Raw genomic sequence first — 18,011 nt, 5'->3', positions numbered from 1 at the left:
ATTTATCCAGCTAAGCTATAACAATAACAATCCAGGAAATATATTGATATCAGTTCCTCCCCTGAGGCTGCTGGTCAGTTATTTTGGCCTTTTTGTGAGACTCTTGGAATAACGTGTATCTTTATCAACAGCCATATTGATGAACAGTTTATATTATTTTTGGAAGCACGTACTGTTTGGAAAAGATAACTCTTCATTGATTTACCAGCTATCTATTACAAATCTTTTAATGTTCCTATTCATAAAAGCAAATTTATAGGTAAAAAGAGGAACTTATTGGTCTTCACAAAGGAGGTCAAACAGGACATCGATTCAGTTCTATTTTCCTTTATTTCCTTTACTCAAAGGCTGTAAAAACAATTAATACCTGTTTTTTGTTTAAAATCTTTATATGAACTGTAACTCCCCCTAGCTCAGAGTATCTTTTCATCTGCAAACACTAAGATTAGTATTTTGATATTCTGTATATGCTCACTTTGTTGAAGAGGAAATTGTAACTGTTTTTTTATGTTAATAAAGGAGAAGAAAGTGATAAAACATCCATGACTCAAAGAGCTTGGCAGTTTTATTAATACAAGTGCAAAGGCTGCTTTCTGTGTGTGGACCTGAAGGGATGCGAACATCTTCTTGTGACATCAGAATTGTATCCAGTTGTGACAAATAAATACACACAGTAATTTAAAGCTTTAAGAGGATTAAGCCCTCATCTATTTACACATCTAAAAAACTTTGAAGTTAAAATTAATTAACAAAATGGCAAAATGAGTCAGACTTTTGGGGGAAAGCCAATTCTAATTAAACAACAAACTGATTTACATCTTGAGAAATTACTCGCTGAGGCTGCACTGAATCATCCAATAAGAAATAAATAAATAAATGCATAAATACATAAATTACATTAGCAATACTGAGAAGTAACATTAGAAACCATTTGTTTCATTTACAATATAAATATAACATGTACACTAACAAGACTTTAAAACAGTCTATAACGTTTCTAACAGGTTAAATCAACAAACATAAAGAAAACTCTTCATGTTACTGACATATTTGTCACAGTTAGACATGCAGTACTTCTAAAATATACCATCAAATATCCCGATGAAAGCTTCCTCCTCTTTGCTGTTGTGTGGAAAAAAGAAGGAAGGGGTAAACAGTAATATAATTAAAATTATATTCTATAAACGATTATTTTCATTATTTACTAGGGGAAATATTGTAGTGATTCTGGCTACCTTCTGTTGCCAGACAAGCTGGCACTGGATGGGACGCTCATTGTTGAGAAGAAGTCAAATCTTTGAGTCATTCGGGTCACGAAGGTCTCAGTTTGTTTTGGGAGATTTTCTGGTGTCTTTACTGTGATCTCTTCACTGAAAATGCTTGGTCTCTGCACAAGGAGGGAGAGAAGCAAGTGTCACATGTACCGAGTCACTCTACTACTGACCATACCGCAGTTCAGAATTTAGTCAGATTAAGCTGTTTACAGGCACCTTTGATTAAGCTTGACTACATTTAACCTATGAGTCTGAAAATCCTTAGATATAAATAACCCATCAAATATCCCTGTTCACAGACAGAAAATCCCACAACCAAGAGAGTAACACTAAATTGTAAATTTTGCTGACATTTAAATGTGTCCATACAGCTGAATGAAGCTGAAATTAAAACAAATTTGGAGGAAACAAAGAAAGGAGCTAGATGTTTGCATGACACAGCAGCCCGGCTAATAATAATATGTACAGTATGTAAACCGAGCAGCTCCATTGTGTTTTATGTGAACCTAGTATAATATTTACTGGGTTAAACAAAACCCAAATCAAGACTGGTTTACTTGCGTAACCAGATAAACAAAAGTGTTCTTCAGCTAAGTAAATAAAGATACAAACTCTGCAAAAGTAACACACATACATGCAATAATCTCTGCACAGACACACCTTTTTATTCCAATCAAGTGTGATTCTATTCTGCTGTCTGACTGGGACATGTGAGGGTCCTGGTTTTCTGATTTCAGGACTTTCAGTTGGTGAAATTGACCTAAAACACACAAACATGACAAAGGTTTTAACTTAAACAACAACAATATGAAGTCTTAGTGAATGAATTTGTATTTTCTGAAAGGTGATTTAACATATTCCACACACATTAGTCGACATTTGCAGCTTCATTCGAGGTAGTGTGTACATGATTGTCTGGCCTTACCTCAGTGGTGCTGTGGTTACGCAGGGTTTTACTTGTGAATGACTGAGGAGTACTGGTGCTGATGTAGCAGCATAGTCTGCACATAAAAACCAGGTATCAAAATCATAATGATAGAGAGATAATCCCACATAATCACACATGTAGTAAGTCACATGAAAAGCAAACAGTCTACACAAATATTTTCAGCCTGTATCTCCTGAGTTGAACAAAACTCAAAGTTCAGTTTACCTGGCTGCTGGACTTGAGGTTTAGCATTAGGTGCACATGAGGTCAGTGATGTCTCGCTGGCATGCACCAAGTTCTCATCATCAAAGTCGCCCCAGTCGTCCCATTCATTTCCAAGGTCAAAGCAGACAGTTGGTATTTGTGACAATGACACGTTGTTACTGTGAGCGCCCTGATTTGATAACACAGTGGACCTCTTTGAGTTGACTGTACTGATCTGGTTCACATGCAGTTTAGGGTTCTGACTCACACCAACACTAAATCCAGGGTTCATCCACACCGAGGAACCTAAAAAAGATGAATGCAAAAAAATTACAACACTTCACATCAGGTTGTCATGGATTCAATCTGAATAAAGTATGTGCATAAGAAGACTGTATTGGTGGTTTTAGATCATTCGAGTAGGAATGTGCTTCATAGTTGATTGTGTCTGTCTGTCTTGACCAAATGATTGTCATAAACAATATCATCTAAATTATTGCTGAATTGAATAAACAAACAAAGCTAAAATTATTTCTTTAAGGGGATACAATACTTTTTAAATAGAGCATGTTATGTGTAAACAGGTGCAACTTTCTCCTTTTTGTGTTCTTCTGTCTCTGCCGACTACATCTTATTTTTACCACCTAACGCCATGATAAATCTGTATTTTCTGACATTCTGCCATGATCAGTTCATAGTGTTTATAGTGGCAGGGTTGGTTGTGAGTTATTGTGATAATGACAGTAATAAAAACTAAAACTACAGAACAACTGATGTTTCTTACTGGTTATTTATTTGCAGTTAAACTACTGTCCAGCTGCTAAATTTACACATACAGTACTTTAATTTACTTTAAATTGTATTTATTAAATTATATTCCTAAAGCATAATTTAGTTTTTTAGATAGATTTTTCTACCTTGAAGGCAGCCAATGATTTCAGTCCATTTCAGTGTTATATGAACCTTTTGTCGCCTTTTTTGTCAAAGGTGTATTGTTACTCTCCCTACATTCATCCTTTTCACGCTGTCCATGTTTGCTTGTTGTTTATCTCCTGGCTCATGAACGCACTGAACTGTGCTGTAAATGAAAATTCCAAGATGATTTTCTGTAGTTCACTGAAATTAACTAATAACAATGGCTACAAAACCTAACCCATATAATATTGAAAAATAATTGGCAGAATGTGAAGTACATGAGATTAATTTTCATACCTTAATTTTTTCAAATTTTCTTAATTTACTTATTTAATTCTAAAACATGTAAAACTTTGGGTGGGCCCCTCCATCATCCTTTGCATATCCTTGAGACAGTCATATAGTAAATAAAATAAATAAATATATAGTCAGAGCACATGTGATTGTTAACTCCTTTATGTTTACCACTGTCAAAATCATCCAGATGAACTACGTCTGGCAGTTGTGAACAGTCTTCTCTTGTCAGATCCACAGTCTCAATGTGAGGTCTGACCGAAGCTTCATGCTGATTTCCTCCATACCTTCAAATCAAACAGAATACGATGTGAGTATTATCAAGCATCAGCCCATCAAATTTCCCTGAAACAAAGCTAATTTTCACAAACTTTACTGTCACACTTTTGAAGAAGCTAATTGTGATCACCTGGAAAAAGTCGGTAACCTCTCTTTGGGTTTGTAAGAAAATTCCTGCATGTTGACAGACACAGACTCCTCAATCATTTTCAGCTAAGGAGATTAAAAAAAATGACTTTAATAAAAACAATAGGGCCATAATTCACATTCAGATACATCAGACACAAGGCAGTTATTACTAACATAATAATTAGCAAACCTCATAGTTAATCACAAGAATTATAGTTACATGCATAGTAGTTGTTAGTAGTAGTAATAGTTGTTTTTTTTTTCTGTTCCTATCCTGCAAAATGTTTGAGTCTGCGTTTGTTACATGTTAAATCCAAATCTCTCTCTTTCCCTTCATTGATTTCTCTACTGCACGTTGTGTAATAAAGGGCTTAAAATGCTAAAAAATGCCTCATCTGTTTTCTTCCTCACCTTAAGTCGTTTGACAGGAGTCTGGTCGAGTGTGTCACACCTGCTCCTCAGGTCTTTCAAATAGGAAGAGAAACTGGATTCTTGATTTGCTGACCTCTTCCGTGCCACAGCTACACCTACTTTACCTCGGGGGAGACACATACATACTCTAATTCACAGACTGGAGGAAGAAGACCTTTATATTCTTGGCACACTCAGCACACAAAGTGATGCGCATGTAAATAAGTACATGTACAAAGATTCACAAGTGACAGATGTGTGACTGTACTCACAGCAGTCATGACCACACTGATCCTTGTTCTTGCAGAAGTGGTTGCACTGTCTTTTATTGCCTACATCTGTTTGTCATGTTTAAATGAAGAAAACAAACAAATATCAACATCTGTTTTAAGAAATAGTACATCTAACCACTTCATATTTTAACAACAACAAAATCATCAGTGCCGTGCCTTGGTCTGTAGAAAATGTGGCTGTTCTGTTTTGTGGTGCAGCCTGGTCTATGGACTGTGGTTTCAGTTCAGGGTGCTGCAGTCTCTGTCCAGTAGGATTATACGGTTTGTTGTATGGATTATCAGTACCAAACCTCCTGGCTCCAGGAAAGTATACGTGGAATTTCTGCTGGATGTCCAGGCCCACTATAGAAGAACAAAAGGCAGAGTAAGTCGGTATTGTAAATGTAGCTGTACTGCCAAGAGTAGTTAGGATCCACAGAAACAAGATGTACATAATATATGAAAGTCTGGCAGCTCAAAAAGCCTTTGCCTCAATTTGATCAAATTTGTTGTTCTTTTTAGCATGTAAGAGAATTGAAACTGTTCAATTTAGCTTAACACACTTATCTAGTTGTTTATCCGTAGTATACAGTATACAGTACAAAAGTAGTGCTTTACAACATAATAACACTACTATATGAGAGATATCTCAGCTCAGCAACAGCAATGAATTGCTGATATGTATATGGTATAGTATACCAGTATAGTATAAATGTATTTCATGGATTATTGCTTTACCATATTCTGAGCTGATGAGATTGACACTGATCTCCTCTCCTTTCGAGGCCTTTGCCACCTCAATCTTCTTCGACCAGCTGCAACACTTGACCAGAACCAAATCCCTGGAAAAAGAACAAGAGGATGCCAGCTAAAAATCATTGTACTGTTTATACGTATACTGTAAGTTGTGTCATGTTTTATTTTTCTTACATAATGGAGAAAGGTCAGAATTATAGAGAAAAGAGGGTAAAAGTAAAAGTAAAAGAAATCAAAGCCAACATGAAACTGATGGGAGCTTGAGGGAAGCAGTATTTTTCCTCACGTGAGTTTCTGCAGGAAGACCACATTGTTGTCAGAATCTCCGATTATCAGAGTCACATAGTGGCGGTCTGGAGACGTTCTCCTGGGCAGCAGCTGTGCTTGGTTTTTTAGGTTCACCTTAACCACAATCTCCGCTATATCACAGCTATACCTCGATAGCTGCAAAATACAACAACTTTAGAGAAATGATGAATAACAGCTACCTGATGAGAGCAACCCACCTGCACAAGAAAAATTTCAAAGTCTGACTAACAAAAAAGGAAAAGCTCCATTATGTGATAATATTACATTGTTTCTTTGATAAGAAAAATTTGCAGCGCGTTTTACCTGCTCCAAAGTAACTTCATACTTCGGGAGGTGTATGACTGATTCTCTGATTTGGTTTCCAAATGGTGGATGTCTGTTGAGAATCTGTGTAAAAAAAATAATAAAGCTGGCAAAAATTTGATGTAAATGCTTTATATATTAAAGGTACAATATGTAAGAAACATTCATTCCTTCTCATTAATGACACCGGTGGCCATTAAATGAGCTGCAGTCAGCATCTTGTTGCTCGCACTCCAACCACGTGACCGAGCAGTGGCGTGAGATTATTGTAGTTAAAACCACAATATCACAACATATTTCACATGCTTTGCAGTAATGTTAGCTTACTCGGACTCTGTGTTGTGGTGGGTGCCAGTTGTTTGTTGATGTTAGTGGTCTCCATCTCTAAGCTAATGTTAGCTAGTGTTGCACCCTGCTGGTGCTGTAGGGGGGCAGGAGAGAGGCAAGGCACTTGGGAGAGCGCCTCCCTTACATAGAAATCAGCCCAGAGGCTGTAATAAGCAACCAAGAAAGTCGGGGAGGATCTCATTTTATTATTTCTTTACATTCTGTTGATAATTTTAGTTAATTTTTGAATGTTTTAAACCAAAATATTACATAATTCTTACATATTGCACCTTTAATTATCTGAAATCTTGTCATCTGTTTTTGCAAAAATTAAGATATCAAGACAGCTTTTTGAGACAATGCTAAATATAACATGAACTGTATAATTTAAAGTCAACTAAATTAATTGTAAGACATAAGGTGAGGTCACAAATGATATATCACAATGTGGTGAAGCTGGTGAAGCTTCCTACTGAGCCTTCAGAAGGTTTTGTTGGTTGAATTAAAAAAACATCTGTGATGGAAGACTATTTGACAACCAAAATGTGCAGATAGTATGTTATCACTGCCCTTTACACGAATATTAGAGCACATTGTGTCTTCATAACCACGTGTTTTAACAGCTTGACGGATGGTTAAATGCTTTGTTTTCAAACATGTCTTTGTCACTGTTACACAGACTGACCAGCTCAAGCTCTCTGGCGTTGGTTTGCTCTATTTTGCTGAAAGTGGTGAGTCCAGCATTCACCATGGCCGTTGACAGGGTCTGACCTGAAACACAGTGTGCATTTGAAAAATTAAAATGTTTTTAAAGTTTGAAACTGCATGTACATCTAGTAGAACGAACCTAAAATATACAATATCATACAAATGAAAGTCCTTCACTCAGCTACTGTCTGTGTAGCATATTGACAGAGCAGCATACCCACCTATCTTCTCCAGCTGTTTAGAAACATATGGCGAGTTCTCCCAAAGCTTGGCTCTGAAGCATTTAGCCAGGAGCAGAGAGTTGAGAAGAGCAATGAAGCCTGTCTTGGATCGCTGACTCAGAAACTCTGACAGGCCTAATTGGCATCAAAACACAATCAGAGTTCAAATATGTTTGGAGAACACTTTATCGGTGTCCCAGTTTTGCCCTACGTACACTTGCTGATGCGCATCCCATTCCTGAAGATTTTTGCTGTGTCCTGTGTGAGTCCAAACTCTTGAATTGAGATTGAACCCAACTGAGCCTGAATCAAGCTACAAGGAGATAAACACACTGAATGTACAGTGGACAGTCCATAGGAAAACCATAATATAAAGTCTGAAATTAATTCAAAAACAAGTATTTCCTCTTTTTTTTTTTTTATCAAACATTACTTTTCCACTTTTCCAGGGAACACACTGAATGAATAAACCTACCAGTTCACTTTCATCTCACTGGTTTTGATTTTTCCCTCAATGGGAAATCTGGAGAAAAAAATAAGGATCCATTTTACTATGACTTGTACCTACTTCCACCGTTATGCCTCTCCAATCCAAAATTAAATTAAAATGGTGCAAAATGACACAACACAGGTTGTTTTATATACAAATGCCAATCCTACAAATGTGTCTGACCTGATGGTGATCCTGTTCCTATCCCTGTTCAAAGTGTTCAAAGGTCTCTTCTCATTCATTCTCAACTGAATGTCGCTGAACTCTCTGCTCTTCGACATCAGCTCAATCTGTAAATAGATTTTGATGTGAGTGTTGTTTTCTGTATGTCATACAGGGTCAGCAGCAAAATAAATGAAATTAATTTAAATTTCTTTAAAATCATTTCCTTTTGCAGAAATCTAGCCTAACAAAATATTAATATATTTGGATATTTTGATCATATAAATTACTACTGTGCAGTCTGCTCATAAAACCTACCAGGTCAGACAGGTTCTCTGCGCCCGCCACTTTGCTGAACTGTTTCATGGTGTCAAAGGCAACACAGTACCTAGCCATCAACCTGCCAGCCTCTGCGAGGAACAAAAATAAACAGTTTTTTGTAGAAATGAAAGGTTCAGTTGAAAAAGAAGAATGTAGTTAAAGGTGTACATTTCACTCACACCACTAAACATAATGTCAATTCTAACTGCCCCTCTACCTGTAGGTTTGATATTGATATCCTCATCCATGTTGATCAGACCGATGGAGGACAGAGAGTTGAGGTTCTTCAGACACAGTTCTATAAAAGGACAGGATAAACAGCAATTACCTTTAACTAAAATGGTGTGTAGTAGAGTGCACAATAAACAAACAAGTGTTACAAGAGTACAGTGAGCTTGGATGATGAGAGGATACTATTAACACACATTAAGGTACTTCAGAAGAACAGTAGCCCACCTTGCAATTTTGCTTCGATTCCATATCTGTCTAAGTTGGCAGAGAAACCTGAAATGAAAGTCAAAGTACGGTGCTGACTGGTTTTACATTCCCTTTAATATTCCTACATTGTGGGTAACATTGCTGTTTAACAGCGACATAGAAGCTGGACACTAATTCTGACAGAGAGTTTGTGCTTTGAGCTCTGACCATAGTGTGTGGGGTTCTTAAGGGCTCTGATGTAGAGGAAGGTGGAGCGTATCCAGTCCAGAGCCATGTTAACATCACTGATGGTTTGGAGAACAATCTCGGCATTCAGATGCTCCACCAGGTGACTGTGTAAACTGGGGAAACAAAGAATACTGTTACCTCATGTATTACAATAATCATCTCTCTCCTATTAGGGGAGCCAGAGACAGAGAAGTAAAGAATGACAGCGAGTTAGGAGTAAAATGACTGACAAGTGACTGACAATACCTGCTCTCAATGATTTCCATCCCATTCATAAGTTTCATATACTTGTCTTTGGTTTGCATTTTAGTCATGATCACTGCAGTGGCAGATGTGTCAAACTAGCAGAGTAAAGAAAGAAAAGCAGTGATTGAATAATTTTTAAAACATCTCATTTTAAGCCAGGTGGTAAAAACATTTTCGAAAGACATCAATTAAATATTCTATCATAACTCTGCTATTACCTGTGGCCTTCCAGCCCGGCCTATCATCTGCAGCAGGTCAGCTTCGCTGTACTCTTCACAGGAGCCTGCGACATACTGCATGGTAGACTTGATCACCACCAGATGAGCTGGCAGGTTCACCCCCATGGCCAGAGTCCTGGTGGTAACTGGGATATTAGAAATCAGACCATCACAGAGAAAATCAGTGCTCATAGCACAAAGAGTGAGATTAAAATACTACAAAAACTTGTGAATCCTACCAGCATGTGGGGATCACTGGTATCAATTGATATCAGCTTTAAAAAACAATATTGGTACCTGTCCAATATTAACTTAATGTCCTATATTGAAATACTATTTATATGATCTTCATTGTGTCTCTAAATGCAACTGTCAAATTAAAAACATATTCTCATTTGTCACTTATGATAAGCACATCTAAAAATCTTGGCCTGTTTTGCATCTGCATTAGTATTGAGATTCCAACAATCAGACCCCTGTACTGTAGATACAAGGCTTTGAGCTGAAGCCTTGCAATGTTTCAACACAATATGGCTGTAACACTGCATGAGTTGTTGCAACCTGTGACACTTGTCTTTCCTGTTTATGTCTGCAGCATTAGGCAGAAATAAAAACACAGGATCATATTGCCCACAAACAGTATATAGTCACTTATCTATCCAAAAGCGTTGAGTCAAGAGCAATTCGACATGTTGAAGACATTACGCCTCATTGAGAAGTCTTTCTACTTGTTGTAGAAAGAATCTGCAGCCAGTCGAGTTAGTCTTGACTCAATGCTTTTGGATATACCATGACCTGAATGACTGAGAATCTTCAAAGTCATAGTCATATATCTATTTAAAGCACAGGACATAACTATATTAAGTGAAGAAGTCTCACAGAGGACTGGCAGGTCTCCCAGAGTGAAGGCCTTCTCTATCAACTTCCGATCTGACATGTCAACTCCTGCGTGGTGGTAACCAACTCCTAACATAACCAGATCTGGACCACAAATACAGCACAAACAATGTTATGCAGGTGATAATTAGAGCCACAATCAAACTGACATGTCCTTTCTTATTAAGTCTGGATAGAAATGGTTCCATGTGTATGTCTGATGGGTCCTGACATCAATAAAGTAATAAATTTACATTTTTAAATAAAGCAACAATATATTTACACAACAGGACCAAAGTTATGTGGACACCCGAATATTACATCCTTACATGATGGCTGAGTTTCTTATTTCAAAGCGGTTGGTTATCAATCTGCTGCTATAACAGCCTCCACCTTTCTGGGAAAACTTTCCACATGATTTTAGATCCTGGCTGCAGGGATTTGCATTTCCCATTCAGCCACAAGAGTATTAGCAAGGTTAAGTTCTGCCACACCAAACTCACAATACCATTTCTTTATGGAACTTACTTTGTGCAAAGGTACGTTGTCATGTTGAAACAGGAAAGTGCCTTCTTCAAACTGTTGCCACAAAGTTGTATCATTGTATGCTGTACAAATCTAATTAGAACTAAGGGGCCAAGCCCAAAATATGAAACCAGCTCCAGAGCAAAAGTATATGTCCCCAAAGTTGTGGTCATATAAAGTAGCATCTGTTGAACTAGTCACACTCTGTACTTGTGTGATGATGTGTCAACGGGATTTAAAAGTTGTCCAAAGGACTCACCTCTGAGCTTTGAATCCACAATAGAGTTTGCGTATTTCATCAACCTGCAGAGTCAAGCAGATCATAAAAGTCCAGCAGATCAAGCATTGAGTGAATATAGTTTAACTGAACCTAACAAAATATTCTGATGAAAAGTTGCATATGCATGAACATGTAACTGTGGATAAGGAAGCATCATACCTCTGCTTGTGTTCAATACTCATGATGAACCGAGCATCCTTGGCCAGAACTGTAGCTGACTGCTGGACTCCTTTCCTCGTGGAGCAAAACTACAGAAAACATCATTGTTAGTAATCTAATCCAACCACCCTTGTTAACTCTTCATAACCTAAAACCCTCGTTCAATGACATTAGAAAATTATGAAGGAAAAAAACTCAAAGAAAGAACAAGTATTGTGTCGCACCACTAGTGCAGGCTTCTGGTCAGAGTAAGTCTGTATGATGTTGGCCATTTTGTAGTTGAGTGACAAATCAAACTTGAACTCTGTTTGGTTTGTGCTGCAGGGGAATCCCAGAACCACCTTTCTCAGCTTCACTGGACGGTGGCTCTCATCCATGTCCAGATATGTAGCTGGACCAGTCTCGTTAGACAGCCAGTCTGCTATCTAGTTACAGACAGATAATTCAAGGATGTGACACAAGTTATTGCTCTACCCTAGAGATACAGAACAGTACAGTATTTTATAGTTTTGTTTCCCTTTAAACAATACAGATGGGACTTTAAACCCTCCTCACACACACACACACACACACACAATGAATAGATTGAGCAATAAATCATTTCATTCTGAAAGTTTTGCCCTTATTGACTTTTAAATCATCTTCCTCTAAACTGGGACAAATTTTTGACCTACACTTTTATTAACCCCTCTCAGCCACTTACATCAGATATGTTGGGTATGGTGGCTGACACAGCCACAAACCTCATAGAGAGGTCTGACTCTGGGTTCTGTGCTGTCCTGTAGGCGTGTACGGCCTTCATCCTGCTAACCACCACTTCCAGAGTGGCACCACGGGTCGTGTCCTTCACCACATGCACCTGGAAGAACAAAATGTGTCATCTTACAGTTAGCTTTAGAAACATCTCAGAGGCTCAACGGGGATGTTGGCGTGCAGATAAAATAAAATCAACTCATCCTTCATCACTGTATTGCATTATTAACATGAGGAGGTGCTTCTCAGTCTAGAAAAATTAAGACAGGTAGTAAGCACTCTCATAATACACAGACCAAGAACATGGTGTGCTATAACTTTTTAATGACTAACCTTAAGTGAAGTGCTGAGGGCAGAGGCTAATGATGTGCCATCACACAATGTGGCATAATAAAACACAGTATAATCAGTATATCTTCTCACTCATGAGGCACAGTGAGGCACTATAATGCAGGCAGATTATTAAGTACTATGAACATTGAAAAATGTGCCTGTGAACAACACATCCGACAAACACACTGACCTCATCTATAAGGAAGAGTCTGACGAGCTGTAGCAGACAGTTATCCTTCCATTTTCTCGTCATGCTGTCCCATTTTTCCTGTCAAAATCATATTTACAACATTATGTATTCAAGTAAAACTGCGGCTCACATTTTTACTTTTGGTTCTAAACTTTCCTCTCCTCGAAATATCTGATTTATTTGTTTGAGCATTGCAATTGAAATGCTTATTTGTGTCACACACAGGCGTGGTCAGTATGATGTGGGAGTCTTGAATCTCAAAGAAGTCATCAATCTCTGTGTCGCCCGTCAGCTCCTTGCAGTTCAGCCCCAGAGGACCAAATTTCTTCCTCCAGCTCTCAAAGCACTGACTGCAGAGAGCTTTGATAGGGGCCACTGGCAAGTACAAACAGTGAGTCTTATCACAAGACAGTTCTTTTCATCTCAGAAATACCCTCAATCTATAAATGAATAAAAAAAATCAAAACACGCTGGCAATGTTACACATGAGTAAGTCAGAAGAAAAATGTTCAGTGTCCCAGTGTGTGATTATAGACAGGTGTATTGTGTCAAAACACTGCTTCCCTTAATTGACTTTGTTTAGGTTCTAATTCACTAGAAGTAGGAGTTCCTTCACTTCCCCTGAGCTTTGATACAAAACAGTACATAAAAGCACATCCTTTGGTTATGTTGGCAAGGTGTATGAACAGATCTGTATTTTGTGTTTTAAATTAGCTATAAATGAGGAACAAAATGTTGAATTTTCATTTTTTCAGATCTTGGGGGTTCAGAAAATACAGTTTCTGAACTTTTTGAGTAGGAATAATTTGCCAAAACCTTGAAATGTAGTACCATATTAGCTCTAGAATTATTTTAGTCCAAATCTACTCAGACTGGGGCCTTAGTGGTATATTAACAGGGTATGTATGCTCACTGTATACAGCTTTGACATCCCTCCAGGGCTCTGAGGTCTCCATTAGCAGGCGAATGATGGCCAGCTCAAACAGCACTGTTTTACCAGATCCAGTAGGAGCACAAGCCACAAAGTTCTTACCTGTGTAGAGAACCTGTGAACACAGCAAGCATAAATGCACTCCAGGAGACACTCCTTCTAACACGTTATAACAAGATGTGAAAACTACCATATTATTCATACTCCTCAGCATTCTGTTCATAAAGGTTTTCAAATAATGCTTACGTCATCAAGAGCTTTGGACTGTACGTAGTTGAAAAAGGGGAACTCATTGAACACGGATCTGAACTTAGCTGCTGTGTTAGCATGATTTAGGAAATCCAACCACATTGTTTGTGAAATTGCATTATAAGCATCCTAGCACAACTCAAACACTGTCTAACAACTTGAAATTCTGTTGACTTGCACAACAACAAAAAGGATACGGATTTCAGAAACAGGTCGCAAAACTCCAGACCCTGAAGACCCTATGTGCACAATCCAAACATAACATTTTCAGCCACACACTTACTGATTCAACACTCATTCCACTTCATGTTAATATGAGATTTAAACATTTTTATACAGTAAAGTTAAGAGATTCTGTTTTCTACTGAATTTAAAGTAAACCTGCAAAAAGAGACTAAGGTTTGTAGTCTTGCTGTCTACTGCTTCTAATGCCTCTACTATCCACCATCTAATGACCAGCTTGTTTCATTACAATGGAGCGGTCAATGGGGGGAGCTCACCTCATTTCACCTCATCACACCCAAACACATTGTGGCAGCTGCTGCCATGGCTAGACATGGGCATGCTCATTAGCTGCAACACTTTACAGAAGCTATATGAGTGGTATATGGAAACCAGTCATAGACTGAGAGCACAGCGCCTGTCTATGACTATGTCAGCGCAGTGCAGCACCTTGTATGCGGAGCGGCTGTGGCGTCATGGGCGGAACGAAGGCTCTCTTTGTGCCCTTGTCCTGCATCTCTGCATGTGCTGCCTGCTGCGGGGGTCGGCCACTCGCTGCAGATGAGCCCAGAGGAGGGGGGGAGAAGGGGGGTTTGGGGTGGAAAGGAGGAGCTGCCTGGCTAACTGTCGCCCGTGGTGGCTGAAGACAAGGAGGCACCGTCACCATGGTAACCTGACTGAGAAAAGTTTGAGGTCTGGATGCTGTCTGGCTGCTGCTGCCGCTGCTACTGAGGTCATCTGTGTTTGACGAGTCACCTCCACTGTTCAACACCTGAACCTTGAACAAGCTGTTGTGGGAGGGAGGAGAGGATATGGACGGAATAAAGAGCTGAAAGAGGATGCAGATAGAATGAGGAAAAACTATTACTGCTGCAAGCTTGAAAGCTTTTTTGAAGAAGGCCGGGCACTCTGGCCTCTAACAACAACAATGATGAGATGCTTTAGCATCTCTTCATTTTCCTCTCATGACACATCCTGTAATGCAAAAATCTAGCCCCTTCATGATATACTGTATGTTCCACTTTAACTAAGCATATCCAGGATTCAAACAATGAGGGATTAAAGAGTGAATCAGCACTACATTACATTTTTTGGCCAGGCAAAACTGGCAAAATGGCTTTTATATAGCGAATAACATTAATCCTACGGATTTAAGCATTTCTAAAATCATGTTCTGCATCTGCATACAAGCAAAAACATCCTTGTTGACCTGCTTTTTATGGCCTTAAACCTTTACTATTTTGTATTTAAGGCCACATATCAATCTTTGGCACTTTGAAATCAGAAATTTCAAGTTCCCTTTAAGTGCAGATTTTTGCCCATCTTTCTCAATTCAAAATCATGTAAATGTCTTTGTGACAAATAACTGACACTCGCCTTCTCCGTAGAGCTGGGCTTTTGCTGCAACCCAGAGACAAACATCTCCTGCTGATGGTTGCATGATCAGAGTCCTGCCGGATTTCATCTTCATCTCTGCTACTCTGACAGGCACCCTGAGAGTAGTCCCTGAACCCTTCACCTCCCCAAAGGCCATCATATCTGTTGGTGCTGTGGCTCCCGCCCTGAGTCTCCTCATTTTCTTTCTCATCATTGTTAAAACTGTAAGAGCTGTTTGACAGCAACACCTTAGGGCCAGTTGATTCTTTCAAAGGAGACAGGAATTTCTGAGGTTTTTGTGAGAAACCTGTGAATAATATTGAAGAGGGAGAAAGAGTTTCATCAAACTAAGTTGTTGGTAGCTGTAATTTGGTGCTTTTTTTATGGGTGTGACTTAAAATTAAGGCCGACTATTTTCCTTCACTGATTTGATAAGAACAAGAAAATTAATAGCAGGGAACTTGCTTTCCAATTATACTGATGATTATGAGAATATAACATAAAACCCAGAACCCAGTTTGTTTATACAAGTCAAGGAAAATTAGGAAAGCTTTCAAGCCTATTCACGCTATCGTGTCAGTGAGTCACACAGTTAAATTTAGCAAGGCTTCAATAGGCCAGATACTGAGCAGTTTACTCAAGTCAAGTGAAAAGGAATTCACCCTAATCCAGAGCACAACATACTGTATAGGGTAGAAAAAGACTCTGCCTCCTCCTGCATATCCTCAGTGGCTGGAATCTGAGAAGGAGATGGAGGCACTTCCAGCTGCCATGGACTGGCCTCCTGGTGCAGTGGCTTTCTATCAAATACAATCCAGATGGCAAAACATTCATTCAACTGAGAGAGGAATAACAGAAAGAGACGATGTGGGGTATCTCTCCGTACTCACACTTTGTGGACGATGGGTTTCTCAAAAAACAGATTGTCCAGGGACAAGGTGCAGTCATCTGAGTCCCACATCTCATCAGATCATGTGGGTGCCCACACATTTGAATGCAAAGTCGGATAATGACACTATGGATCTTGATGGAACATTGAGAGCATCTGGCTTGAAGCGAAAACAAACATGATGCAAACACTTTATGTATGCAAACAATAAACAACATATTAGATATGTTTTTTTTTTACCTTGGAAATTGTATCCTTTATATTTTTTCCAGTCCTTATTTTAACTCTTGCTCTTATTGAAAATATATGATAAATAAACCTTTTAATCTAAATGTATTGATAAAGCTATGTATTTACATGAGTATTTATGTGGCTGAAAGCAATTTGAAGGTTACATAAGCAAAAATAACTGCTTTTCATGTGTGATTAATGTTGTGTGTTACCTTGACCTTTTAGTGTGTTGTTTTTTATGATCCATTAACTTATATAAACTGTCTCTGAGTATTCTGAATAGGCTATATACATAAAATGTATTATTATTAACAACTATTGTTAGAGGCTTAGAGCTTCTTTGAAGGTTTGTTGAGGCAACAAGGCCAAGGTGGGAAATGGTTTTCCAACTTTTCATTTTCCTTTCATGACATATCCTCTAATGCAAAAATCAAGCCTGCTAATGATGTAGTTACATTTTAACTAAGCACTTTACATTATGGATGCAAACTATTTGAGGGGTTAAAAAATAAACAATAGCTACATTGCATTTTTGACACAAAAACAAAGAAACATTTGGCTTTTATATAATTAGCTAAAATCCTGCTAATTTAGTTTAAGCATTTAATACAACTGCAAATGCTCTCTAGGTTAATTAGCCCAGTTTCAGAACAAAGTAATATGAACTTACAGGTAAGTAATAGACTTAATTAGGGTATGTATCTCCTCTCTCCCTTTTCAGGGCTAAAGCAGCCTAGGTAATGGGCTTTGCTCACGTTAGCTAACAAGCTAGTGAACAAACGGCTAAGCAAACAGATATTTCAGGTAGCTAGCTCTGAAGTCGATTACAATAGCATAATTTGAGCAAGAACCTTTGATATTTTATACAAGTTATTTTTACCATTTTCTCACTGTGTACCCACCTGTAATAAGGACATTACATTTTCCCCAGATACTAGTTTAAACTGGTTTTAAATCCTTGACATTTTAATTCATGTCTCTTTACCAGTGTGCAGGAAAATTGAACCACTGATCATTAACTTAATTATTCAGCACATTTTTCATCTACACTAAGGCTACTGTAGACTTTTGCTAAAAAAATTATTAGCTGTACGTTAGTGTTCTTAAATTTAAGTAGGCCAGCTGTAACATATTTTTACGGTATATTTAAATTATTATTTTGTTGAATATGTGTTGGAAACGGGCGATACTGTGAATAACTGATGCAGCGAAGGCAACAAAGCCCTGAGAGAAGACACCCATGGGGGCAACATGGCAACATCTCTCCTGTGTTGGCTTACAATTCTTATCTGTGCGTCAATGACAAGTTTAAATACCAAACCCGAATGTGTCCTTTAAAAAAACAACGCAAATAGCAACTGAAGTTTTATTTTATGTTACCAATTAAAACGGTGATTAACCGCCATCAACCTTAAAAAAAGAGATGTTCATTAACTCTGGGTTTCTATGTGGACTGAACCATTTTCAGATCTTTCAGGGGTGTGTGGCGCCGACTCGTAACATTACGTGACGGAATTATATGAGACGATAACTTGGGTAACTTTTTAATAATAGCTGTTTTAC

At 38.3% G+C, this 18,011-nt stretch overlaps 1 protein-coding gene across 8 annotated transcripts; it reads right to left on the bottom strand.

Annotated features, from left to right (window-relative positions):
* Nucleotides 1–547: 547 nt before the first annotated feature.
* Nucleotides 548–17,843, bottom strand: hfm1 (helicase for meiosis 1). 8 transcript variants are annotated; one of them, XM_067605413.1, is made up of 39 exons: nt 17,351–17,843; nt 16,219–16,377; nt 16,013–16,128; nt 15,329–15,635; nt 14,402–14,739; nt 13,927–13,968; nt 13,727–13,797; nt 13,463–13,595; nt 12,773–12,924; nt 12,550–12,627; nt 11,977–12,132; nt 11,498–11,698; nt 11,274–11,362; nt 11,094–11,137; nt 10,313–10,414; nt 9,434–9,579; nt 9,216–9,310; nt 8,949–9,082; nt 8,760–8,807; nt 8,521–8,601; nt 8,301–8,392; nt 8,004–8,110; nt 7,806–7,853; nt 7,546–7,643; nt 7,331–7,465; nt 7,087–7,172; nt 6,075–6,158; nt 5,749–5,906; nt 5,445–5,548; nt 4,884–5,069; nt 4,707–4,772; nt 4,435–4,553; nt 4,025–4,107; nt 3,787–3,902; nt 2,428–2,712; nt 2,200–2,275; nt 1,935–2,034; nt 1,236–1,387; nt 548–1,122 (listed from the first exon to the last, which is right to left on the bottom strand). In XM_067605413.1, the coding sequence occupies exons 2-39, from the start codon at nt 16,287–16,289 to the stop codon at nt 1,077–1,079; spliced, it is 4,545 nt and encodes a 1,514-aa protein (XP_067461514.1). In that variant the 5' UTR covers nt 16,290–16,377; nt 17,351–17,843; the 3' UTR covers nt 548–1,076. The 8 variants fall into 8 exon arrangements, with proteins under 8 accessions (XP_067461514.1, XP_067461515.1, XP_067461508.1 ...); XM_067605414.1 differs by having other exon boundaries at nt 4,435–4,550; XM_067605407.1 differs by having other exon boundaries at nt 4,435–4,559; nt 17,351–17,842.
* Between the last annotated feature and the right edge of the window lie 168 nt (nt 17,844–18,011).

This window comes from Thunnus thynnus, chromosome 12, assembly GCF_963924715.1.
Source record: "Thunnus thynnus chromosome 12, fThuThy2.1, whole genome shotgun sequence".
NCBI lineage: Eukaryota > Metazoa > Chordata > Actinopteri > Scombriformes > Scombridae > Thunnus > Thunnus thynnus.
This window is presented reverse-complemented; position numbering and strand designations above follow the sequence as displayed.